This window comes from Peromyscus californicus, unplaced genomic scaffold (genome assembly GCF_007827085.1).
Source record: "Peromyscus californicus insignis strain IS unplaced genomic scaffold, ASM782708v3 Scaffold_14__1_contigs__length_90479793_seg_2, whole genome shotgun sequence".
NCBI classification, from domain to species: domain Eukaryota; kingdom Metazoa; phylum Chordata; class Mammalia; order Rodentia; family Cricetidae; genus Peromyscus; species Peromyscus californicus.
Window position 1 is genome coordinate 14,285,154 of NW_026294436.1, and position 27,050 is coordinate 14,312,203.

General features: G+C 49.4%; 1 protein-coding gene across 5 annotated transcripts in view; it reads left to right on the forward strand.

Moving 5' to 3' along the window:
- The window catches only part of Mgat5 (alpha-1,6-mannosylglycoprotein 6-beta-N-acetylglucosaminyltransferase), a 291,422-nt gene that overhangs the window by 258,568 nt on the left and 5,804 nt on the right, over positions 1 to 27,050 (forward strand). For all 5 annotated transcript variants that reach the window (XM_052736793.1, XM_052736794.1, XM_052736795.1 and 2 more), the window contains 4 exons: positions 1,261 to 1,407; positions 10,659 to 10,775; positions 12,962 to 13,036; positions 23,603 to 23,760. In XM_052736793.1, coding sequence (XP_052592753.1) covers positions 1,261 to 1,407; positions 10,659 to 10,775; positions 12,962 to 13,036; positions 23,603 to 23,760 — 497 coding nt within the window. The remainder of the gene's footprint in view (positions 1 to 1,260; positions 1,408 to 10,658; positions 10,776 to 12,961; positions 13,037 to 23,602; positions 23,761 to 27,050) is intronic.

Sequence of the window (27,050 nt, forward strand, 5' to 3'; positions counted from 1 at the left end):
CACCCATTGCTGTCTCAGCTCCAGTCCGTCCTGCAAGGTTGTCTGACAAGCTGTCAGACTCTGTGAAGTCTCTTCCTGGGAGACAAGTTCCCTTCAGCTGACACCAGGCGCCGACCTTTCCCTTCATTCGATGTCAGACCAAAGGGAAATTCCAGTTCCATGAGGCGCATTGTCTCCGTGTCTGATCGACCGAGGGAGGAGTTCTCATGTCTCTTTATCTTTAGAATATCTTCATTCCTGCCTGGATGGTTACATTTCTTGGGGGACATGGCCCGGGCATTTCTGAACACGGATGTACAAGGAACCCCAGCATCCTCCACCCTACCTCACTCCCACCAGACACGCATCACCCCCCACCCCCACCCCCAAGTCTCCCTGTCAGGGGAGGTGTGCCTCGAGCCGTTTTGGACTTGGCTTCCGCATGTGGGCAGAGAGAATCAGGATTAGAACCAGCCTAGCAACAGTCCCGCAGAGCACTGTATCCCCACACCTGGTATACACAGAGACTGTTGCATTTGGGGGCCCACTGACCCGTGGTGTCACATCCCTTTGTCCCAGCAGCTCCCTGCTGGGGGCTAAGGACCTTTAGCTTGTCTCTGCTGCCCTCTACTGTCCGTCTAGGGAAAGTCGAGTTTTGCTAGCTGGGGAGGAAAGTTGGGAATTGCAGGCTTTGCACCTTCTGCTTCCACAGAGGGGGAAAACAAAAAACAAAAAAACCTGCAGCTGGTGGTGTCCCCAGTGAAAACTCCATCATCAAACCTGTGTTTACTGACCTCCCAAGTTCGAAAGCAGTTCCATTTGAACTGTAATCAAACCACTAAGTGACCTCTCTGCCCCCGGTCCCCAGAGTCCCTGAAAGGGCCCCTTGTTTCCTGCTTGAGTGAAGAAACCTTCTGTTTAGTCAGGCAAGTGTTTTTGCAGTTGTGTGCCCTGCTGAGTGACAGAAAGACAGTTGTTGGGTCTCGGGTTTATTGTTGGCTTTTTGTTTCGTGCCCCTACCCCCACTGCCCGACAGCCCCCAAACCAACCCTTCTTTACTTTCATATCAGAAAAGGAGATGGGAACAAGGCAAGTCCCTTCGCCAGGGTCTTGCAGTCTCTTCTGCAGATCCTGGTATAAGCCCTTCGCTTTGTCCCAAGCCACCAGCCTCAAGATCTAAGGCCCTTGCAGTACGTCAGAGGCATCCGCAGAAGCAGACCACAGGAGCTGAGAGGCGGCCATGACTGATGTGTTCATGTGATGTGTTTTCCTGTTTTACAGCTGTTTGTTGGGCTGGGATTCCCCTATGAGGGCCCAGCTCCCCTGGAGGCCATCGCAAATGGATGTGCTTTCCTGAACCCCAAGTTCAACCCTCCCAAAAGCAGCAAAAACACAGACTTCTTCATTGGCAAGCCGACCCTGAGAGAGGTGAGTATCGAAAGCATTCCACTTTCTTTTAGGGTTTTGTGTTTGTCTGTGTATGGGAGGGTGGCACATGTGTGTGCGTGTGCACATGCAGTTATACACATGTGCGTAGGCATGTTTGTAGTGGCCAGAAGGTGAAGTGGGGGGGGCTTCCTCCACCCCCCCCCACTTCACTTTATTCACTAAGGCGGAGTCTTTCACTGATGTGACTACCCTAGCTTGCCCTGGGATCCCCTTGCCTCCACCTCTTAGGCTCTATGATCAAAAGCAGGCTACCACGCCCACCCTGCTTCTTCGATATGTGCTGAGGCTTTCGTACTCAGGTCCGCATGTCCACACAGCCAGCTCCTGTCCTCCGAGCCAACTCTCCGGCCCCTCCCCCAACTCTATTTTGAATGACCGAGGTGGGTGCTCTAGTCTCCTCACAGCCGAAGGCTGGAACGAGGAGGCCACCGGGGACACTTGCTCGGCTCCTCTGCATTGCACTGTGATGGAGGTGAAGACAAAGTGGTGGCCAGTGACTGCTCAGAGAACGTCAGCCTCAGAGGTGGAGAGGCGGATTAGTCAATAAAGTGCTTGCCACACACGTCAAATCCCCAGAGCTCTGTATAAAGCTAGGCGTTGTAGCGTACTCTTAGAATCCCAGAACTGAGGAGGCAGAGACGAGTGGATCCCTGCGCTTCACTGGCCAGCCAGCCTAGTTTCCTTGGTGAGCTCCAAGCTGATAAGAGACTAGGCCTCAAGAAAACGAGGTCAACAGTGCCTGAACAACACCCAGAGGTTCACCTGTGACCTCTCTCTGTAGGTGAGCTCATGCATTTACACACACACACACACACACACACACACACACACACACACACACAGATAACATCAGTCTCTAGAGACAAGACATCAGAGTTGATGGAAGGGAGGCTCCTGCGTTTTTAGCTCACCCTCAACAAGCACCACGCTGTCAAGCCGTCCCCTCATTGCTCGAACCTCTCACAGGAGCCTGGTTCCACCCGCCTTTGCAAATGCTCTTGAAACCTGTGCTTGGGTGATGAATCACCACGGAGCATGGCTGGGATTCATTCGGGGCGATAAACAGAAGTCATTTACAGCTCAGTGTGGGTGATCCACGTCAAAGGTGGGGGAGACAGGGCAGACCCAGGTGTGTGCAAGAAGCCATGAGATTGGCTTCCTTGTTACTTCTGGGCAGTTAGCGATTCTCCTGACTGCTCATGCGGGGGGACATTAAAGCAGAACCCTCAGGGCCTCTCGCTGGAGAATCACAGTGGTGGAAAGTCCTAGTATGACACAGCAGCAACTGTTTCTAGAACGTTCATTTTTCAATTCTGTTGCTTTTCTAACCGTTTGGGACACTTTCCTGAACTTGTCCCCCAAATAGTGCATCCAGTGCGTTTCTTCTCTCCCTCCCCTCCCTGTTTGCTCTTTGGAAGTCTTTATAAAATGTTTATTTAGATTCATTGCCCTTTTTTTTTGGTGTTTTGAAACAGGGTTTCTCTGTGTAGCTTTGCACCTTTCCTGGAACTCGCTTTGGAGACCAGGCTGGCCTCGAACTCACAGAGATCCGCCGTGTTCTGCCTCCCAAGTGCTGGGATTAAAGGCGTGCGCCACCACCGCCCGGCTTTTTTTTTTTTTTTTTTTTTTTTTAGAGACAGGGTTTCTCTGTGTAGCCTTGGCTGTCCTGGAACTCGCTCTGTAGACCCAGCTGGTCTAGAACTCACAGAGATTCTCCTGCCTCTGTCTCCTGAGTGCCAGGGTTAAAAGCCTGCACCACCACAACCCAATACTTTTGCCTATTTTTAAATGGGGTTTGTTGAGGGTTTTTTTTGCTTTTGAGTGGTAGAGGTTCCTTGGATATTTAGAGTATTAGCCCTTTATCAGACACAATTTGCAAATATTTTCACTCATTTTATATGTTGGTGGTTTCTCTTGATATGTTAAAAGCTTTAAAAGTTGGAGCTGTGGAAATAGCTTCAGTAGATAACGTGCTAGCCACACGGGCAGGAGGGCCCGAGTTCAGTCCCTAGAACACATGTTTAAGGAAAACAAAAGCAAACCTAGGCATGGTAGTTCTCACTTGGAATCCTAGAACTGTGGGGAAGGAGACAGGGATCCCTGGAGCTTGCCTGGCTTGTCCCAGGCTAGGAAGAGACCCTGTTCCAAAGAACAAGGGGGATGGCCCATGAGGGATAATTGAGGTGGATCTCTGGCCTCCACATGCACACACATGCATACACATGTACAGATGAGCATGCGCACACACACACACACACACACACACACACACACACACACACACACACACAGGACACTCCTACACACATTCTACCCCATGCTCAGGGAATGATGTCACATGACAGCGCTCACATCAGCCAATACTGAGAAAATGCTCATTGTCCTCTGTCGCTTGCTGTTACCTAATCATGTGATTGTGCTGATGTTGGGGAGGGCACTCGTTCTCTGTGGCGTAAGGAAAAAAAAAAAAGAGACCTTGAAGCACCTGCAAGGGATGATCCTATCGGCCCTTAAATGAGACCACAAGAGAAGAAGTGTGGACTCCTGTCATCTGTGGCTCCACATATGACCTCATCCAGACAACTCCATCAGCCCAGTGTTCTCACAGGAGGCAGAGATGCCCGAGGGAGTGGGCAGAAGCTGGGCTTATCTCCACAACAGCCTGTGGTACTAGCCGCCCTACTGGGGGAGTTGAGCAGAGTGTTTTCCACTGTCTAGTAGCTCCATATCTGATATGGGAGCATGGGAAGGCAGCTGCGCATCATATAATGTACAGAGATAGCTGAGTGGGTTTGAGGATGTGGCCGAGTTGGTAGAGCACCTGCCTAGCATGCGGAGGCCCTGGGATCCATCTCCAGCATCACACGAAATAGGTGTGGTGGCTCATACCTGTCATCCCTGCACTTTGGAGGTGGAGGCAGGAGAGTAAGAAGTTCAGAGTCATCATCAGCTATGTAATAAGTTCAAGGCTAACTTGAAATATATGAGCCCAAAATAAAAGCTGAGTGGATGAAAGAGGGGAGTTACCTTCAAGTTGTGCAAAGGAAGAATGTTCGGTGTTAACAGAAAGGGGGTGGGGTGGGCTTTAAAGAGACAGGAGGAGAAGAGGGAACTTCTAGAGTGGATGAACAAAGGAGACCCAAGGTTAGTTTGCCTCATGCAGGAGAAGACCATCCAACAGCTTTCGGGGGGAGTGGTGACCTTGATCTCATGGCAGAAAGAACCATGTGCCCTGCTTTCGCGGCTCTCAAAAACCCCCACATCTCTTTAACCAAAGATGTTAATTGGAAAAGAGCTGCCAACAAGTCTCCAGATTTCTGACTCCAAAACCTCCAGAGCAGCGGTTTCCAACCTACGGGTCTCGACCCCCGTGGGGTCGCATATTCTGTCTATCAGATATTTACATTGTGATTCATAACAGTACCAAAGTTAACAGTTATGAAGTAGCACTGAAATACTTTTATGGTTGGGGGTCTCCACAGCGTGAGGAACTGTATTGAAGGGTCACGACTTTAGGAAGGTTGAGAACCACCGCTCTAGAGGGAGCTGGGAGTGGTTAAAGCGCTTGCTGCTCTTGCGGAGGACTGGAGATCAGTTCCTGGTGCCCACATCCAGTGGCTCATAAACACCTGTAACTCCAGTTCTGGGGGATCCCTGCCTTCTCTAGCCTCTTTAGGTACCAGGCATGTACTCGGTACACATACTGGCACTCACGAATACACATTAGATAAATAGATGATAGGTAGATAGGTAGGTAGGTAGGTAGGTAGGTAGGTAGGTAGATAGGTAGATAGATAGATAGATAGATAGATAGATAGATAGATAGATAGATAGATAAATTCAGGCATGGTGGCATATGCTACTAGCATGGGGAGGCTTACTAGTCAGGGAATTGGCAAGCTCCAGGTTCATTGAGGGAACCTGTCTCCAAAAAAAAGTAAAGAGTAAGCAAGAAAGCTCACACACACACACAAACATGCATACACACACAGAGAGAGAAATGATCTCTCTTACCTCAGCAAATGGAAAAATTTTAGCCCAAAGTCTCTTAGTATACTAGACTGTCTTCGTGTCCAGTAGACCTCTGTTAAACTACCCTCACACACAAACATGGATCAAGGTCAGTTGTCTTGGCCTTCGCTTGAGGAAAAGGGGAAAAACTGAGATTTCTAAATTTGAGCTTAGCTTTGTTTTTATTTTTGCATCAGACCAGGTTTTCAGAGTGCATTGTCACTCAGAGCAGGGAAAACAGACCTCAGAATGCCTCAAGGAATGGAGTTGCTTCATCGTACTTTAATATAAATTAGATCTTTATCTTTACATTGGGGAATGTATTAATAGGTTCCTGTAAAAGGAGTCTCCTCAGAGGTTCTACAGCAGTTCTGAAGTCGCCTCTCATATTTCCCAAGATGCTGCTTGTCCGGAGGATGCCTCAGTAAATCTACTGACAGATACACACTCAAGTGGCTGAGATCAGACGGTCCTCAATAAATTATCAAGGAGGAACACAGAGTTCTGAGAGGGCTAATGAATCAAAAACGCCTCACTCGTAAAATTAAGTAACCCTCAGCAAATGCAAATGAATGAAACAGTAATGGCTCAGCATTGTGTGTTTGTTAAGTGCTTAGAGCAGCCTTGTAAATAAGCAGCGGCTTTTGGGGAGGGGAGGGGAGGGAGGGGAGGGGAAGGGAGCCTGCACTACTATGTAGATGAGTCGATGGTGATATTGCTGGCCGTTGAAATTTTATCAGTAGATGGACTAATTAGCTGGTTCTCTAGGCCACAAAGTAGAAATGATGTGAGAGTCTGCCCACCCTCTCAAAAGGTCTAACATGGCATAAATGCAGCTCTGGCAGATAAATATTCATATACATATATGTATACACACACACCCCCCCACACACACATATATATATATATACCCATACATGTGTGTATACGTATATACATATATATTTTAAGAGTGATTTTTTAAGGCTTTTTTCATTTTTTCCTTAAGAATTGGGTGGTGTTCTCTAAGATGCTTTCTTTTTTTGCTCAAAGATATTGAATTGGAACTGGGAAGACAGCTCAGTTGATATAAAAAAGGCTTGGAGGACTTGATTTCAGTCCTTAGAACCCAGGTAAAGAGCTGGGTGTGGTAGTGTGCACCTGTAATCCCAGTGCTAGGGAGGCAGAGACAAGCGGATCCCGGGTCTCTTTGGCCAACCAGCCTAGGTTGATTTATGGGTTCATAGTAAGAGACCCTGTCTCAAAAATAAAAGTCCACAGGGGTCTTGAGGAATGACACCCAAGATTGACTTCTGGCCTCCACACACATGTACACATCCAGACACACAAACACAGACAAACAAACACATCCACATAAAGCTGTTCGGTTGCTGAAGGGTCTAGATTTGAACTTGGCTTTGCTGTTTTCTGGTTATGTAGAACCCAAGAACCTTGGAATCCCTGTGATATATAGGAAGGCTGATAAATAATATATGACAGCTGGGGATTAGCCCACTGCCTATCTTGAGCAAAGACCTTGTGGATTGGTGTTGAATCAAAATATTTTATACAGTTTTATTAATCGACAAATAAAGATTTCCACAGCTCTGTGAGCCTGCAAAGTCTCCAGCGCTGACCACAGAGCCTGAAAAACAAGGGCCGTGACAGAAGAGGGAGCCTGTGCAGAAACCAAGAAAAGCAGCAGCCTCAGGACTGCAAGGTTTTGTAATCTTCTGGAGGCTCTCCCAGAGGCTTGTGCTCCTAGCTTCCTGCCCAAAACAGGGCCTGCAGCGGCTGGTGTGCTGAGGTACCAAGGGCAGTGGTGAGGAGATGGCGGGTGCTAATGACCTTTGTAGTTCTCTAAGTATCTATGTCTTTATGGAATCTGAAGGAGAAGGGAAAACAAGAGAGCCAGGCTGGCCTCAAAAGCAAAGGTCGTAGCATTAGCAGCTCATGTAACAAAGGTGTTAGGATGTGTTTTCCAGCTGCGGAGATTGGTCAGTGGGCGAGAGCACTTGCTGAACACGTGCGTGTGATCATCAGGTTTGGATCCTGAGCACAAACATACAAGCTGAGCATTGACTCCAGCTCCTGTCGCAGCTGTGTTGGGGTAGTGGGGAACAGAGATGACTGGGGCTTGCCAGTCTAGCTAAAAACAGTGAGCACAACAGGTTCAGTGAGAGACACTGTCTCACGAGAATAAGATGGAGAGCAGCACAGACAGGCCCCGTGTCTTCCCCTGGCCTCAGCACATACACAAGGGTGTGTACCTGCACATACGTTGCCCATACAGACACATGCAGTAAATGAGTGAGTCAGTAAATTAATAAAGAAGGAATAAATAGAACGTATTTTCTCTCCAGAAATGAAATTTGCAAGTAATAGGACTTGCCTTTGTAGATTTTTTTTTTTTTTAGTTTATAATATATAAAAAAGAAATGTAAAAAATAACTTCTAGGAAAATAATAGGTATTTCATTCAGTATTATGTACTAAGAATTATAGTAGAAGATGGAATGTCTGGTTCTACCTTCCAAGTGAACAGTTGTATTTAAAAGGGATAAAATATTCAGCGGAACACTGCCAGCCTTATTTTCTTATGTTAACATTATGAAAAGGGAGCCGAGTATAATCTGTGTACATATCACACACGTATACACAGCTGTCATGAATGTGATATCTACCCATGGAGGCATGTTTTACTGGAGGACAGTACCTGGAGTGACATTGATGTTGCTGTGACATTTTTCTGAAATAGCGCCTGTTCATGGATGAAGTCTCAAATAAACCAGTAGAAGGCACAGGGAGAGCCTGCCCAGCATGCAGGAGGGTTTCTTCCCCAGCACTGCGTAAACCGAGCACATAATATACATATAAATTAGACTGTTTAATATAAATTAGATTGTTATCTAAGCTTGTCATCCCAGCAGCCTAGAGGTGGAGGTAGGAAGATCAAGGTCAAGGTCATCTTCATCTACCTAATGAATTAGAAGTTGCAGCCAGGACTAAATAAGATTTTGTCTTAAAAAAAAGACATTTCTTGATGTGTATATATATATATATATATATATATATATATATATATTACACTGTAATTACAGTCCTGGACAATTCAGTGTGTACTCAGATGGCCTCCAAGAATTCTATTCTATGAGTCCACATTAAATCCCAGCAAGACAAGCTCTCTGGGGTGGTGATGTAGTAGATGGTAAAGAACATGCTTAATATATTCAGGGGCCCTGTGTTCAATCTCAGTAGATAGATAGATGGATGGATAGATAGATAGACAGACAGACAGACAGACAGACAGACAGACAGACAGACAGATAGATAATAAAGGTTCCTTGGGAAGTGACAAGTCTTCCTGATGCCCTGGTCATCACCTGAAGTGTGTAAAAGGCTCTTGTTTACTCACTGCCTTAAAGAGGTGTAAGAAGACCCCAGGCAGAAAAGGGCAAGGGTGGTCTTCTAAAGAGCTCACAGTAGCCGAGATATGTGCTTGTACATGCTTGGTTTCTTTGGCTACTTTTTTTTTTTTAAATACAAGGCCTCACATTGCCCAGACTGGCTTCAAACACTGTAGGTTAGGATGAGTCAATTCCTGAGTGCTGGCATTTCAGGCATGTACCACCACACCTGGTTTTATACAGTTCTGGAATGGACCCAGGACTTTGGTGGGGGGAGAGGGCCAGGGTCAGACACTCTGCCAACTCCCCAGACTCCTTGAGCCATATTTTTTTTCACATTGATTCTTTAGGAGGGAGTGTCCATGCCCCACAGTGGGGGGAGTGTGTGCACACCCCAGCACACTTGTGGAGGTTAGAGAACAAGTTGTGAGTTGTGGGTATCAGTCCCCTCCTTCCACCATGTGGGGATTGAGCCCGGGCCATCATCAGCCCTGACCCCAAGTGCCCTTTTCTACAGAGCCGGCTCATCCGCCCTGGCTACTTGGATCTTAAAACCGTTAGGAGGGAGACCACTCCTTGCTTTTCTGATTCTAAATTGTCTTTATAAATTTTGTGTTCTGGGGCTGGAGACGTGGCTCAGTGGTTAGGAACACATACTGCTCTCGATTGGTTCCCGGCTCCCCTGTCAGGCAGCTCATAACTAACTGCCTGTAGCTGCAACTCCAGGGCATCTTAGAACCTTTTCTGGTTTGGGTCCGTAACTGTCCGCACCTGTGCGTGTACACGCACAGATGCGCACATACATACATTTTAAAATCCATAAACTTCATGTTCTGGTGTTGCTATGACTGTCTCTGAAACAATGGCATAATTTTTCCTGCTGCCACCCCTATGGGCACTGATACTCATGTCCATGTAGTCCCCAGCATCGTGTGTTGGTTTGAAACTGGGTTTAACTGTGCAGTCCCAGGCTAGCCTGGAATTTGTGGTTCCTGTCTACCTGCCAAGTAAAGAAATCAGAGGCCTGCCTGGCTTCCAGCTTTGATCTTTATTGTGATTTTCTGTGATTACCTGTCTGTCCCAGCCCGCAGAGTCGATACTGAGTTTATGGAGGTAATCTTGGCTGAGAAAAAGTAGTCCTCAAAGAGCCCAGGATAACTACAAGGGTGCATTAGCTACTGTTCTCATTTGTGTGATTCAGTAACTGATAAAAGGCAGCTTAGGGAAGGAAGAGTTATTTTGGCTCAAATTCCAGGGGTACAGTCCATCACTGCGGGAAAGGCATGGCCGCAGAAGCCTGAGGCAGCTGGTCACATCGCGTCCACAGTCAGGAAGCAGAGAGATGCATGCTGGTGCTCAGCTCACTTTCTCCTTTTTATTCAGTCCAGGACAATGGCCCATGGAATGGTGTTGTCCATATTGGGTGGCTCTTCCCACCTTAATCAACAAAATCTAGAAACTCTCTTACAGACATGCCCAGAGGTTAGCTCCTGTCAGACTGACAGTCCATATCAACCACCACAGAGGCTACAGGCCCTGCTTAGTGATAGAGCGCCACTCCCTGTACGGAGGCCCCGAATTCAACCTGGCACCACCTGTTGGAGCCTCTTGGTTATGACATTGTTCTATTTCCAGTGGGCTTCAAAAGTTCCACCCATCACTATTTTTTTTTTTAATCTGCCTTTTCTTTAGATTAGAAGGTTTTGATTGCTCCAGGGAGAACAAGAATGCCTTACCTCCTGTTTGAGTTCAGGGCGCTTTGTCTAGCCCAGAGCTTTTCCGGAGCAGTCGTGCGTGCGTGAAACTAAGATGCAACATGCCTTCTCTCTTCCAGCTGACATCTCAGCACCCATACGCAGAAGTCTTCATTGGCCGGCCACATGTCTGGACCGTGGATCTCAACAACCGAGAGGAAGTGGAGGACGCAGTGAAAGCCATCTTAAACCAGAAGGTTGCTGCTTTTGTTCTGTTTTGTTTTTGCTGCCTGCCTGCATTAGACCTGGGACCTGGGACTGCAGAGTGTTGCCGTCTCTTGCTCTCAGTAAACAGAGCTTGCCTCCCGAGTTGGACTCAGACCATAGTCTAGCCATAGCATCTGGCCTAAGGGTTTCAAGGAGGCTCTGTGAGAGACAAAACAGCTGGTGACAGATGTGGGTTTGGGTCTGTGGGGTTCCTGGGTCCCAGGCATGAAGGCAGCAATCTTACTTACTCACATAATCTAATCATGTCCTTGGAGAGGTTTGCAAAATTGGGTTGCTTATGTTACCTTCTACAAAGGGTAAAGTTTATAAAGTTGTTTTGGTGTGTGTGTGTGCATGCCGGGGGGTCGGGGGGGGGGGGGCTATACATGTTCTTGTAGGCATGGGGGCATGACATACACATTCACATGCATATGTCTTCTCTACGGCACTTCACTTCCTATTTTTCTTAAGACATGGTCTTTCACCAAACCTAAAGTTCACTGATTTGGCCTGGCAGGCTGGCCAGTGAGCCCCAGGGATCCACCTGTCTCCAGCCCCAGCACCAAGATTACAGACATGCCCCATCCCACCCAGTTTTCACACGGGTGATGCAGATCTACACACAGTCCTCATGCTTACACAGAAAGCAGCTGGGCCACCTACCCAGTCTTGTAGTTTTCTACAGTGGATACTATATTTTTTTCTACCTAAACATTCCGTAGAATCTTGTTAAAGTAACCATTCTAGACTTTTCTGATCAACTCAGTAAGCATTGATTAAGCACCTGTTGTATACAGGCCACCCTCTGAGCCATTCTGAGAAGACAAGGGATGTCTACCTCCACCATAAATGGGGCTGGCCACCCCATGGGAAGTCTACCATCCCATAGGACTTAGTTTACCCGGGACTGCTGTTGAAGCGCCGAGGCACAGCCTGCCCTGTACTTCTCTCAAATACTTTTCCTTTTGGTTATTACCTGTTGGTGTGTGTGTGCTGTGAGGAGATGGGTAAGTGTAGGCTCAAGAAGGAACCACTAAAGATGGTTCTTTGTCCTGTCACCAACGATGCCATTGGGCTCCATATAGATGGATTGCTGGTGACTTCCTCTCACGGGTGATCTCCACTTCCCATTCCTGTGACCCTCAAGACACTGGTGTCAGTGTGTCAGTCCGTGCTGTGTAGCAGAGCCCAGCGTCATCTTTCCCATACTCCCTCAGTTGTCTTAGCAGCCATCAGAATGCCCCTCACCCCATGACCTTCTAGGGTTTCCCATCCTCTCCCCAGATAGTGCAAGCCCCTGTATAGAAATCACAAGGCTTTGGTGATGGGCTGAGTCCCTTTGTACCTTGTCTCACCAGCTCCCAGTCCCGAGCGTCATCTTTTCATGTCAGAGTTCACACTCTGGCTTTAGGGATGCACCAAGTCCTGGGCTCCATCCCCAGCACCAAGTAACCCAGATGTGGTAACACATGTCTGAGTCCCACCCCCAGGAGGTGGAGACAAGAGGATCGTAAGTTCAAGGTCACCTCACCTATATGGCAAGGCCACCACCTGGTCTCAAAGGAAAAAAGACCCTCAGCCCTCCCGGGGCCTCTAGCTGAGTTACCCAGCTGTACTCCATCCCCTTGGTTTTGCAGCAGGAGTTCTTTGGATACGTTCTTGCCTCACTTACTACTACAGACCAACCATTCCTCCCTGCCTTCCTCAGAGCAGTGACTGGGTATTCCTTCAGCAGATGTTTGCTAAATATCTGCACATAATGTGTTCTGTCCAACCTAAGAGGCTGGTGAGCCACAGCCATGGCCTTTTACCCACCCCTCCCCCATGGTTTACCTGCTAGCATGTGATAACATCCACCTTTTTGAAGGCCTACTATGTGCCTTACGCTATCCAACCAGTTTTCCGCCATGTACCTTCACCACAGCTGTAACAGAGATGGGTTTTTCTACTTGCCGCTCTTTTACACATCAGGTATCTGCGCCTTGGGGAAGGTAGATTGTTCAGGGTCTAGAGAAGATGCAATATGGCCTGAGCCCCGTCTGTCCAGTCCCAGGCATGTAGCTTTAACGCCTGTCAAGACTCCCGCTTGGTGTGAGCCTCTGTGTGAGTCAGTGGAGAATCGGTAAGTGTCTCGTGTCCCATGTCCCCTTAACACGATGCCCCGTTGTTTCTGCAGATTGAGCCGTACATGCCCTATGAGTTCACGTGTGAAGGGATGCTGCAGAGGATCAACGCTTTCATAGAAAAGCAGGTAAGGCCCATCGGAAGTCTGCCTGCCTTCGCTGTGTCCCGCTCCCCCGGTTCCCGGCTCTCACTGGGTGCTTATTTCTGTGGTTATTTGCCCGCTCTGGGAAACTCCAGGTGGCTCCATGGTGGCTTACTGTCGTTTCCCGGTCTTCCCTGGAGTACGCTCTTTGTAACAATAAAGGGTCATATGGACACTTAGAATAAGACATCGGAGTGGTCAAGGTGGGGTCCTCCCTGACCGCTGGAGATTCAGAACCTGAGCAGATTCAGAACATCTTGAGGACTCAGGAAGGGTGAGGGACAGACAAGTGGCTCTCTGTCCGCCCTTCATTTCTCACCCCTCACCCCCCCAACCCCTAAAAAATGAGGATTAGGATCCGGAAAGGTAGCCCAGGCAGTGACGTGCTTGCCTTGCGAGTGTGCGGATCTGAGCTGATTCCCAGAAACCACAGAAGCCAGACACGAAGCACACACTTATAATCTCAGTGCAAGGGAAGTAGACACAGGCAGACCCCTGGGACTCACTGGCCAGCCAGCCTGTCGGAGTGGGGAAGCTGCAGGGCCAGGGAGAGACTATCTTAAGAAACAGGGTGGGCAGAGCATGAGGAATGGCATCTGACACTGTCCTCTGGCCTCCACGTGCACACGTGTGTGTCCACGCATACGCGAATACTCACACACAAATGCAGTGATCAAACCTACATTTTTGAAGCATTTCTTCAAGGGTGTAAATGCAGCAATTCTAGACACGTTAGGACTCTTGAGTGGTTTTTCAAACCGGACCTCCTTTCAAAAGAAACCCATGAAGCAGAGGCAGATGCTCTCAGAGGTGAAGGGTACAACCATCACTGTGATCCTTTATGATGGTTTAATTCCCTGGACTTCAAAAGCCACACGGACCCAGAAATAGACAAAGTCAGAACCCCTGTGGGTAAGGGATCTGAACTTCTTGCCCAGTCCAGAAATAGGGGGTTCTCTTTATAGGGCAAAACAATGTTTAAGGGTCAACAAGGGACCTTTGCACAATGGGGCTAAGAGCCGTAGAGCTGAAAATAGAGACAATAGAGTAGAAACATAAATGTAGGCCACCAGCCCAGGGGTGGGAAGGTGGAAGCTGGGCCTCTAGGGCATGGGCTTTGGAGCAGAGCATCCGATCAGCTCAGCTGTGGAGGACGAGGCAGGTAACAGGAGATGGGTGAATGGACATACATGTGTGTGTATAGGTGCATGTGCACATGTCTGTGAGTGTGCATGCACACTTATGTACGCAGTGCACGCACATGTAGAAGGCAAAGGACTACCTCAGGTGTCATTTTAGGAACTGATCACCATTTTTTTTAAAAATGGGGTCTCCCACTGGCCTGCAGCTCACCAAGTAGGCTAGGCTGGCCATCCGGTGAGCCCCAGGGATCCGCCTGTGTCCATAACCCCAGTGCTGGGATTACAAGCAATGACCAGCAAGCCCGGCCTTTCACTTGAACTTGGGTCCTCATGCTTACACAGGAAACATTTTAGCTACTGAATCATCTCCCCGGTCCAGCCACCTGGACCCGACTCCCTGTTCCACGAGTTTTTGTTTCTAGGAGCTGAGCATTTGTTACTCATGCTCTCTGTGCCTTAGTAAAGAAGGAAAAACGCTCCTGTGAGCACTGCATGAGCCAGCACCCAGAGAGTACTGAGAACCAGGCCTGACAGCGTACTAGGAAGAGCAGGTTCGTGGCAGTGTTCAACACACCGTGCTCTATTGCGCTATCTCGTAATATAATTATATACACGGGGAGCTCAGCATTTGTCATTAGCTCATTCAGTTCTCACAGGACACAGAAAGGACAAAACTGTCATGACTCTGGCACAGCCTCTGCCAGTGTGCACTCACACATGCAGTACACCACCCTCCCCATCCACAGGTTCCCTTTCCCAGGGCTTGGTTTCCCGTCCCAATCGGGATCCCAGAGTACTAAGTGGTAAATATCAGTTCAGTACAGGAAATCATTTTGCAGGAGGAAGAAGCTGTCCTCACGTTTGTTGCGGTAGACTGTTGGAATGCTCTGCTTTCGCTTTAGTTTTCGGTCCTCCTGTTGTGTCTAACTAAGCTTCATTATAGGTGTGTGCTCTAGGGACTAGATGGTGTGTGTGGATTTGGTACCGTGCACGGTTGCAGGCATCCACTGCTGGTCTCTCCATCCTGCGAAGATGCAGGGTGTGTTAGTTACTTTTCTCATTACAGCAACAAAATACCCAACAAGGGCCACTTAATGACAGGAAGTTTTATTTCGACTCACAGCTCAAGGGTATGGTGTGTCATGGTGGGGTCGGGTAGACATGGCGGCAGAAACATGAAGCAACTGGTCCCGTTCCTTTAAGTCAGGAAGCAGAGATATGAATGCTGGAGCCCAGATCGCTTTCTCCTTTTCATTCAGTCCAGGACTCCAACCCATGGAATGGTGCTGCCCACATTTAGGGTGGGCTTTCCCACCTCAGTTTACCTAACCTAGAAACTCTCACAGTTGTGCCCAGATGTTTGCCTTCTCGGGGAGTCTAGATCTTGCCAGGTTGACAGTATTAACCATTTCTGGGTGGGGGTCTGTATCCGCTCTCAGTCCACACATGGGTACTCAGGATGCATGGTGGGACCTGAGACACACAGTCAGGGTTTGTTGAAGATCTGGTGTAAAGCTGTATGAATGTCAACGCCATGCATTTGCTAGGATCTCAGATGCAGGTGTCCCAGAGCTTGGCTTCCCCGGTGCTAGGATTAGGCACATGTGCTTTTTGAAATGGGTTCTGGTGACCAACCTCAGATTCTCATGCTTGCAAGGCGTGTACTTCACCTAGTAAACCATCTCTGGGCATTTCTTACGAGACGTCCTCCTAATTCCTCCTAAATTAACAGTAATGGGGGCTATTCTTAGTTTACATCAGGAACTCTTTCAGACCCAAAATGTTCCCTCAGTGCATGATAGAATCCAAGACCCCTTTGGATCAGATCAAGTCTCCTATTAGCTGCAGGCCTCGGATCTTAGAGCTTGGAGCATTCATTATATTTTTACCGTTTGCAGAGTATCTTCAAAGAGCAGCAAGGACGGAGACAGGGTGCCTCCTGGCAGGGGTGGGAAGCCTGGGGCTTGGAGGAGAAGGTTCCCTCCTGCACCTGGAGCTGCAGCACTCATTAGCCGGGGCTCAGCTTCCGGAGTCCTCCATGTGGGCTACACGGAACATGAGCACTTTTATCCCAGAATTCTTTCAAGATTGCCCCCCACCACACACATACACACACACTCCCAGCAGCTGCAGGAACCAGATGAGGCTAAATTGACAGCCTTTAAGATCACCCCAGGCTTCAGGGTAGAGTTTAAGGGTCACTGCTGGGAGCCTACCTCACACCCAGCCAACTGGGGTGCAGGCCCTCTCCCCATGGAGGGAAACTGAGTCCAGGGAAAATACTCGTTCTTCTCCATCGATGCCCTATCCCACATTTGTCATGGCTTATGTCCGTGAAATGAGCTCTCTGAAGGAGGACTGATTCCAGCTAATGGGGAGTTAGTGCGAGAGTAAAACTCTCCAGGCATAGAAGATCAGTCCTGACTATCCCACATCCGAGTGTGCCCAAGCTGATGAGGCTCCCATTCTGCATTGTTTGGGGGAAGTTACCAATTTACCTCCAGGAGAAAGAAAGCACCTGGAGAAGAGAAACAGGTTGTTTTCTGCTTCCTATAAAGATCTTCTAATATGCAGAGTGTGGCCAGAGCAATGGCTCATTTGGTAAAGACCCCTGCTGCCAAACTTGGCAACCTGAGTTTGATCCCCAAGACCCGAATGGTGGAAGGAGATAATAGACTTCCACACATGTACTGTGTCATGTGTGCCCACACACACACACACACACACACACACACACACACACACACACACACACACACAATAAGTAAAACTAACTTTTAAAAAATTTCTTTAAGTACATATACAGGGTAGTCAGTCATAGTCACATGGTTGTTTGGTTTGAGACAGCATCTCATGTATCCCAGGCTGGCCTTGAGCTTGCTATGTGGACAAGGATGACCCCTTAAACTCCTGGTCTTCCAGTGTTTTCACAAATGCTGGAATTGCAGGTGTGTTACACCGTGCCCCATGTATGCATTGCTTAGATGGAATCCAGAGCTTTGGGCATGCTTGGCAGGCTCTGTACCAGCTCAGCTTCTCCCCACCCCACCCCGCCCCTCGTGATGGGCTTGGTAAGAGCTGTTTGGTCACATGCAAAGCATTGTGGGGATACAGACAGGGCGCAGCCAGCTCCACTCCCAGAGCAGCTGCAGAATCAGCTCAAGCTCCCAGATCATCTTGAACTCCTTGGGGAGTGTTCCAGAAACAAAGAGAAGACCTTCAGTGAATCTGGAGAGGACGGGGGTTGGGGCAGCAGGGTAGTGACCGGAAAAGGCATTGCAAAGAGGTAAATGGGGACACTGGCTCGAAACAGCCTCCCTGCTCCCTACTGTGTTGGCAGTAGTCAGCAGGGCTGGCCTGAGTTCACAGCCTGCATCGGGCGACCTGCTGTCCCTGCCCTTCTCTGAAGCAGTGCGATGCTACCTACCCACTGGGTAGGGTTGGAAATACACATTGAAGGCGAAGCTACGTGCCTGACCCAGGCAGCCCTTCTGCTAAGAACCCAGAAACCAACATCCAACACTTGAGAGGCTCAAGCAGGAGGCTCTTGTGTTTGGCGCCAGCCACACTGCACGAGAAGACCCATGTCACTAAAAACAAAACAAGATGAAAATTCAATCTAGGGATCTTGTGTTCAAAATACTTCTTACAAAGCACCATGTAAGGGTTCCTAAATGATCAGTAAAGGGATTGTTTTCAATTTACAGACATAACTTACAGAGCATAAAATCCAACCCAGGGCCAGCAAGACGACTCAGCAGGTAAAGGTGCTTGCTTCCTAACGACCTGTCTTAGTCAGGGTTTCTGTTGCTGTGACGAAACACCATGACCAAAAAGCAGTTTGGGGAGGAAAGGGTTTATTTGGCTTACACTTCCATGTCTTAGTCCGTCATTGAAGGAAGTCAGGACAGGAACTCAAGCAGGCAGGAACCTGCGGAGGCAGGAGCTGATGCAGAGACCAGGGAGGGATGCTGCTCACTGGCTTGTTCCCCATGGCTTGGTCAGCCTGCTTTCTTATAGAACCCAGGACCACCAGCTCAGGGATGGCACCACACACCATGGGCTGGGCCCTCCCCCATTGATCACTAATTAAGAAAATGCCCTATAGACGGAGCTTATGGAGACATTTTGTCAGTTGAGGCTCCTTCCTCTCTGATGACTAGATTGTGTCAAGATAGAATAAAACCGGCCAGCTTACTGTCTGAGTTCATTTCTCACAACTCACATGATAGAAGGAGAGAGAACCCACCCCACAAGTCATCCTCTGACCCCTGTGCACCGTGACAAGTCCACACACACAAAATAAAAGAAGCCCACCCATGCAATTCAGTTACCTCTTTATTAAATGTGCAGCAGCGACCAAGCTAATTAATTCTTCAGCAAAACCTGTGCAATCGCAACACGTTCATGTCTACAGAGTTCACACTCCAGATCGACATAACGGAGTTATGAACCCCACTAGAAAGAAGTTGGAAGCCTCCCGGAAAGGCTTCTTTCAGCAATCTGGAGGCATGAGTGAGAACTTAGCTCTTTCACGGCTGAAGGGAGCTGCCTAACACAGCTGTACTGTGTCTCTCCACTCCCAGTTGGTGGGTGTATTGTCTCCACCGTTTGACCACAGTGGGTAGTGCTGGGAGGGATGCTCCCTGCCATCTCGGGATGGGCATGGGTTTTCATTTCTCCTGCGTTTGCTCCAGTAGTCAAGTATAAGATGCACCAGATTCATGTGCAGCCCTGGTGTCGGCTCTACTGACTGGCGTGTGTGACACTGTTAGCGTCTCATTGCCGTGACCTGACAAGGAACATGGGTGAAAGAATTTCTTTTGGTTCTCAGTTTGAGGGAGCAGTCTATTGTTGCAAGAGCATAGGATGGCTGGTCACGTCGCATCCACAGTCAGGAAGCAGAAAGAAATGAACAGGAGACAAGGCCAGATGATAAAACCTCCAAGTCTGCCTCCAGGGACCCACTCCTCTGGGAAATCTATGGCTCCTAAAAGTCCCACAGCCTCCCCAGACAGCCCTATCAACCAAGACTTGGACATGTTCTGTTCAGAATTTGGCCAGAGGCTGAGGCAGGTGGATTACTACAAGTTCAAGACCACCCTCGGCTATAGAGGGAGACCTTGTCTAAAAAAAGGAAGGAAAGCAAGCAGTTGGGGGGGGGGAGTGGGGAATTGAGCCAGGGCTGAATGGAATGGAGAAGACCCTGTCACACATGACGCTTGGCATTTGTTCAGAAGCCTCTGCTTTGCACCAAACACATGGCCCTTCCCACCTGGTCCAGCCAGAGCAGGGGGCGTGTCAAGCCTACCCCACTTAGTGCATCCCTCATAAGAACAGGCTCTCAGTCTTCTTGAGCTCTACAGGTGCTGGGGGGAGCACTCTAACTCCAGGCTCCTTTATGGGGGTGCCACCAGTGTCTCCGTCACAGTCCTTGGACTCAGTCATGCTTTGGGACATGGGGAGATGGAGACCGGAGGGTCCCTGGGGTTCACTGGACATACAGCCTAGCCCACTTGATGAATCCCCCCCCCCAAAAAGTAGAAGACCATATCTCAGCCAAAGAACAGCAGCAGACATTGGTCTCTTACATACATCGGTGTCGGTCGGCTCTTCACACACGTGTACACATGGCGGGGGAGGGGCAGAGACAGAAAAGGAGAGAGCTTTGCTCTGACAACTCTGTTGGTGAATTCGTGATTTCTCCTCACTGCACGACAATTTCAGAATAGCCAAACACACTGAGGAACGCGCGCGCGCGCGTCAATGGCAGGAAGAACGTGATCGGGGAATGCAGATGGTGTGTGCCCCAAGTGAGCTTGTTAACCAGATTGGCAATGACTGTTTATCCCTCCATCTGGCTGCAGAGATGCCTCATTGGGTTGGAAGAGCCTCTTTTTCTACTTTACTCCTATCAAAGCCTCCAGGAAGCCAAAATCATGCAGCCCCACTCAGTAGCTCTTTACCGAGCACCGATTAGCTGCAGCATGCCGTGTTAGTGATGGGCCGCTAACTCCTGTACAGCCTGTAGAACCCAGCCCAGAGGTCTGGCTCTTCCGGAAGCTGCTCTAAGCTGCCACCACTCTTCCCCTCCCTGTAGAGCCAGCCCCGTCCGGCCTCCAGGTGACCTTCACCACGTGCACAGGTTCTGAAGTTTGGGAAGTGCCAGCCTTTTACTGCGAGACTGTACCCTGAACCTCTAAGGCCAGAGGCACACCTTCATGTTCCTGTTTCTGATGCCATTAAAGCATGGGGCTTTGACGGTCACGTGTAAAGTTGTGAATGGACACACACCTTCCTCTCTCTTAGCAAGATCTGTAGAATGAGTGAATGTGTAAATGGGTAAGTGAAGGAGCAGCTGGCATAAGACAGCCAGACAGCTTGCGTTGCTGGTAGCCTGGGCTGTGGGTGAAAGACAGAGGAGCCGTCCCTCCAGCTTCCTGATCACACCCACTGGCCATTGTACGTGTGGGTGAGGGGAGGCTGATGCCTGGCACCTGCCTTCCCACTGTGCCCTGCAAGCAGCTGGGCCAAGAGATGCTTTCATAGATCAGCTGTGTCTATGACCCAGTGACTCAACCCCACCGCAGTGCACAGCGCTGTTATCCTCAGCATCCTTCTTACCTCTCCTCCCTTTTATCCTCACAACTGCACAGGAGTGAAGGGCAGATGTCACTGTCCCCGTTTCCTATATGGGTCAGGTGGAGGAAGCTTGCAAGGCGTCCATGAAGTCCCCCCACTGGGACCAGCCCCCCTCTGCCATTGCTTTCTGTGACAACGTGCGTGGGCTCCCTCTGATCAATTGTTACCTTCAAGCTGTCTGGATGGTTCTCTAAGCTTAAGACTTTGATGCTATTTTTACTATTCCTGGACCTTTTGGCCCCTAGAACAGACTCCTGAAAGGATGCAGGCCATCGTGAAGAGCAGGGACAGGTACCTGTGGGCCCATTTTGTTCAGTGCAGACTTGAGCAGGGCATGTGTGTGGGAGGGCCCCGAGGAAGACAGCTACTGTCACATCAGCTCCACCGTGCAGCCTCAAGGGCAGCTCCCGCTGTCTGAACCTTACAGCAACTCCGGCCCTGCTGTAGAATAGATGCAGGGTGACCATTCATCCATGAAACCCAGCTTCTCCGTATGCCTGCCAGGCCTTGTCTGAAAGCTGCCCTGAGAGAAGCAACTTTCCCGGGGAACTTAAGGGAGGCAGTGAGTGCCTGAGCTTCTTCCTTTATTCTGCTGGTTGCACCACAGTACAAATGAGCCAGGGACCAGATGGGCCCAGGGCCTGTGCCCAGAGCCAGTGCCCTGGGGTCAGGCTTCAGATCTGGCCCATCTGACTTTCCAGCCTCAAATTTCACTTTGTAGGAGGGTATGAATGAATGAGAAAAGAAACTCCATAGTTGTTCCGAAACACCAGGTACAAGGATACAACCCAGGGGCTGTTCTAGGAGAGAGACAGAGTTGTAAGAGCCAGAATCTGAACGTTTAGCCTTGCAGGCTTTCCACCTCCCCCGCCTGATGTTAAGTGTGCTGCTGAGTCCTCCATAGCCACAGCACATCCCCAAGATGATGGACTCAGAATAGGGATGCTTCCTTTCGGCTCCGTTTAAGTTTCTATCCATGACTGGGCCTCGTTGCTGTGGGTTTGTGGTAAAGCGGTACGTCGTGGCTGAGCAGGTCTCAAAGCAAACCTGCACACCTCGGGGACTCGGAGAAGACTTGGTGGTCGAGAGCACTTGCTGCTCTTGCAGAAGATCTGGGTTCGGTTCCCCAAACCCACTGCAGGCTGCTTATAACTGCCTGTAACTAACTATAGCTCCAGTGGATCCAGTGCCCTCTTCTGGACTCCACAGGCACACACACACACACACACACAAGTCAAGTCAGTCTAAACAAACAAATAACAACAAAAACCTGCTTAGCTCATGACTGGGTAGACGGGAAGGGACTCCTACATCCCCTCGAAGGCAAGCTCCTAAGGTCCTGAAGGCTCTAAGCCTCCCAAAGGCTCCAACATCTCCCAGGAGTACCTCATTGGGGACCAAGCTTTCAACACATGGGCCTTTAAGGATACTAAAAGTCCAACTGTAGTCACCAAATTCAAGAGTCTGAGAAATCCTCACTTGCCTTCTGGTTCAGGCGCATTGTGGTCTAGGTGTCCTTGGGGATTGCCTGTTGTAATGGTTATCTAATTGCGAATTTGGCTGCATTTACCATCACCATGGAAACACACCTCTGGGTGTGTTGATGAGGGCGTTTCCAGAAAGGCTTAACTGAAGAGGGAATTCTGGGTAGGGGTGGCACTGTCCCATGAACTGGCTAAAAGGGAGAAGGCAAGCTGAGCAGAGCATTCTTCTCTCCCAGCTTCCTGCCTGTGAGCACAGGGCAGGTCAGCTGCCTCGCCCACCATGACTGTACCATCAGGTGAGCCAAACAAGCCCTTGCTCCCTCAAGTTTCTTTTGTGAGCTTTTTTGTCACAGCAAGGAGACAAGTAAAAAAGTTGATACACCTCTCCTGCTGTCTAGTCGCCCAAGAGGCGTCGGGTATGCTGAATTGAAAGTCTCTTCATTGCAATTTTGAAGGGCTGTGAGAGGTACCCATTTGCTCCCAAGGACTTAAGGTGCTTACGTTAACCAGCAGGGATACACTGTAAGCTTTTCCAGATGCCCGCGTGTCTCTCAACTGTTGGTTCTGTCCATGACAGCTGTCCTGATGGATGGGCAGCTAGCTCTCATATGCAAGCTTTCCACAACTGTGATGGCAAGAACAGTAGCCGTTAATGTAGACTGCACCGTACTGGGAATCTGCACAGTCACGCTGTTACCCTTAGCAACAGCATCCAGACCCACAGGACTGTGCTACCCATGGCTTAGTGCAGGCATGAACTGTGTGTAGTATTTGGAGAATCCAAGAAGAGGGGTCAGAGCTAGTGGGAATGGCCCCAAAGATGGTCCTCATGAGAAATGAGGAAGTGTGTGTGTGTGTGTGTGTGTGTGTGTATGTGTGTGTGTGTGTGTGTGTATGTGTGTGTGTGTGTGTGTGGTTTTTGAGACAGAGCCTCTAGCCCAGGCTGGCCTCAAACTCATTTTTATAGCTAAAGATGACATTGAACTTCTGACCCTCCTGCCTTTGCCTCCCAAGAGCAGGGATTAGAGGAATGTATCGCCACTCCTGGTTTACCCAGTGCAGGGGGTAGAACCCAGAGCTTCATGCATATGAGAAAGCCATTCCTCCAGTGGAGCCACATCCTCAGCCTGGAAACTGGTGTTTAAAGAGGTCACAACCTGTCCCAGGGACGTGTCCTCCTCCTCACTCTTTCTGAGCATGGCGCCCGTGGTTGGTTGCTGGGCTGGAGCTGCCCCATTGTGTCCTCGGTCCCCTCGCTGATGACGGCCTCGCTTTTGTTCTAGGACTTCTGCCATGGCCAAGTGATGTGGCCTCCCCTGAGCGCCTTGCAGGTGAAGCTGGCCGAGCCTGGGCAGTCGTGCAAGCAAGTGTGCCAGGAGAACCAGCTCATCTGCGAGCCGTCTTTCTTTCAACACCTCAACAAGGAAAAGGACTTGCTGAAGTAAGTGCTTCATGGGGGAGGAAGATGCAGGGCCTGCTCAGCCTCTGCACGGCTCTGTCTTAGAGTCGGACTGAGAGGTGCTGCTTGGGTTTGCTCTCCCAGCCGGCGGGGGGAGGAGGGGGAGCAGGTTGCAGCCCAGAAAGACCTCACCTCTCACACTCAACACATGTACACATATGATGTGTGTATGACCTGGGCTTGTGTGAAAGATGTATGATGTCTGTTTATATGATGTATGTGTACACGCATGTATTTATGTATGTCCGTGAGGGTTTGCACACTCACTTTGTACAAGGACATGCATGGAGAGGTCCAAGTACAACCCTAGGTGTTCCTCACCTTCCGCCTTATTTGAAACAGACTCTCCTTTGCTTTCTCCACTGCTGGCCTGTGAGCTTCCGGGGAATCTCCTGTGTCTGCCTCCCAGCTCCAAGTAGGAGGGCTGGGATTACAGGTGTCCACCGCCACACCCAGCTCCGCATGGGTCTGGCCCATGTTAGTTCAGTTTTCTCATCTGCAGACTAAGAACATTCTCGGGTGCACTAAATTACTTCTTTGCTTCAGCAAAAGCACCTTAAGGAAGGTGTGTTCAGGCTCCCAGCTTGAGGGTGCAGTCTCCATGGCAGCCAGAGCCCGAGGTAGAGGGTCATACCTCATTCGCGGTCAGGAAGCAGAAGGAGAGGCTGGAATCCACTTGGTTTTTCCTTTTCATTCCATCTAGGACCATGGAGTGGTGCCCTCCATATTTAGGATAGGTCTTCCTTTCTCAACTCGCCCAACCCAGAAACTCTGACTCACACGCCCAGAGGTTTGTGTCCTAGGTGATTCAGATTGACGGTCAATATGAACCATGACACGAAGTGACAATGAGATGGTGATTTTTTTTTAATGTAGCCCAGGCTGGCCTTGAACTTACTATGTAACTGATGATGATGACCCTATTGCCTACGCACATGCACACCTTTTTAAATATTTAACCGTAAATAATTTAATGTTTTAATTTAAACAGTTAATGCATAGAGCCCCAGGAAGTGCCAGTGCCCACCCCAGCAAGCCCAGTGGGGCCTTGGTTCCATAAAGAAGAGTGTGCATTCATGTGAAGCCAGATCAGTAATATAGCTACCTCTTAAAGTTAATTGCTATCTTGTAAAAACTCAAGTTGAAATGATCGCCAACTTAGAGAGGTGCAACTTATAATTTTTTTCTGCTGTATTGCTGTGAAAGTCTGATTATTCAGGAGACATTGTATTTTACATTTTAGATAATAGGTCCAAAAGAAAAAAAAATCAATTTAGCCCCTGCAGGGACAAGAAGATGCTCAGGTCAAGGGGGAGGCACAGTATTTGAAAGGGGCCAGAAGCTCTGTGTCCACAGCCTCGTAGCTGTGAACTTGATGAAAGTGCTCTGTGGTGAGGCCGCAGTGTGAGCTGCTGGAGCACTTTCCAAGCAGCCTTGCCGCAGTGGATGCCACCCTGCAGCCCACAAGGGACTCACTTGCCGTGTATCCACATATGCTCCCAAGTAATCAGAAGTGTCCAAGTGACCCAGGGGTATGGATCATTCATTTCCTCCACCTGGCGTCTCAGAGGTAGACGGGACAGCTGCTAGGTGACAGGACGCCAGAGGTGTCTTAAGTGAAGCCACAGCAGTCGCCATGATCCTCCTGCACGAATGAACAGTGACGTGTAAGTCTGTGTCCCAAGGCCATGCACCCCATGGTGACTTTTCTCTCCTAACTGCACCTAGATGACCCTTCCTCGGCATGGACCAATTGGGGCACCCTCTGAAGGACCCAGGAGCCTGTGTTTGTCACCTGTGATGTTGCTATGACAAAATGCCTGATGGAAGTAGCTTAAGAAAGTTCGTCTCACAGTTGGAGGGTGGGGAAGGCAGAGCGGCAGGAGCGTGAGGTGGCTGGTCACATGACATCCACAGTCAGGAAGCAGAGAGGTGGATGCTGGGGCTCAGCTCGCTCTCTCCTTTTTATTCGGACTGGACTCCAGTCCATAGAATAGTACCGCTCCCCTTGAGGGTGGGTCCTCTAGTTCAGTTATCCCAGTCTAGAAGTTCCTCACAGATGTGCACAGCATGTGTCCTGGATGATTCCAGATCCCGATAATGAGTATTAACCATGGCAAGCATTAACTCTAGCTGACTGCTAACTCACAGACTCTGTGAGTGCTCTCTGGTAATGCCACTTGTCACAGGTAGGTTTATCTAGTCCCATCTTACAACAGAGAAGTGCAGTGATTTGTCCAGAGTCACACAGCTGCTACAAGACAGAGCTCAGACTTAAACATGGAACTGCCTGGCACCTTCAATACCATGTTCTTGGAACCTCAGGAGTAACTGGTTTCCACTAGCCCACGGGCCTTTCTTGTTCTGGGTGGGTAGGATGGGTACTGGTTGGAGGGGGCTAGTGCAGCCTACCAGAGAGGGAAGGACCTAAAGTTCTTTGAGATAAGAGGCCAGTACTAGCTGGGTGTGGTCCAGCACACTACAGTTCCAGCACTGAGGAGGCAGAGGCAGGAGAATCAGGAATTCAAGGCCATCTTTGCCAGGTTCAAGGCCAGCCTGAGCTCCATGAGACCCTACCAAAAGGCGAGGGGGAGGGTTGGAGAGAGGGCTTCACTGGTCTCTCACTTGTGCTTGCCAGTCAAGCTCAAGGGCCTGAGCTTGATCTCCAAGAACCCAAGCGACAAAGCCGGACCTCACAGCATAAAAGTGCAATCCCAGGGCTGGGAGACAGCGATGGAGGATCCCGAGTGCTCACTGACCAGCCTAGCCATCTGGCCAGCTCCAGGCCTGTAACAAACCCTACCTCAACAAAACAGGGTGGACAGCTCTCCTGAGGATCGAGACTTCTGACCTCACACATGTGAGCGTGCGTGTGCACACACACACACTGAATTGAACAAACCAAGAGTCCAGTGTTGCTGGGATTAAAAAGCCTTTGAAAACAGATCTACTTTCCTCCTCCTCGTCATTCTCTTCTTCATCTTTCTCCACTCCTCATTTCTTCTACTTATTTTAAGACAGGGTCTCATGTAGCCCAGGCTAGCCTTGAACTCACTGTGTAGCTGATGATGACCATGAACTCCTGCCCCTCCTGCCTCCACTTCCCAACTGCCGGGATAACAGGCATGCCCCACCATGCCAGCCTCTTCTTTGGTGTTTGCTTTGCTTTGAGACTGTGTCTCGCTCTGTAGCAGAGGCTGGCCTAGAACTCACTATGTAGCCCAGCTTGACCCTGAACTCAACTGGGATTACAAGTGTGAGCCACCATTCCC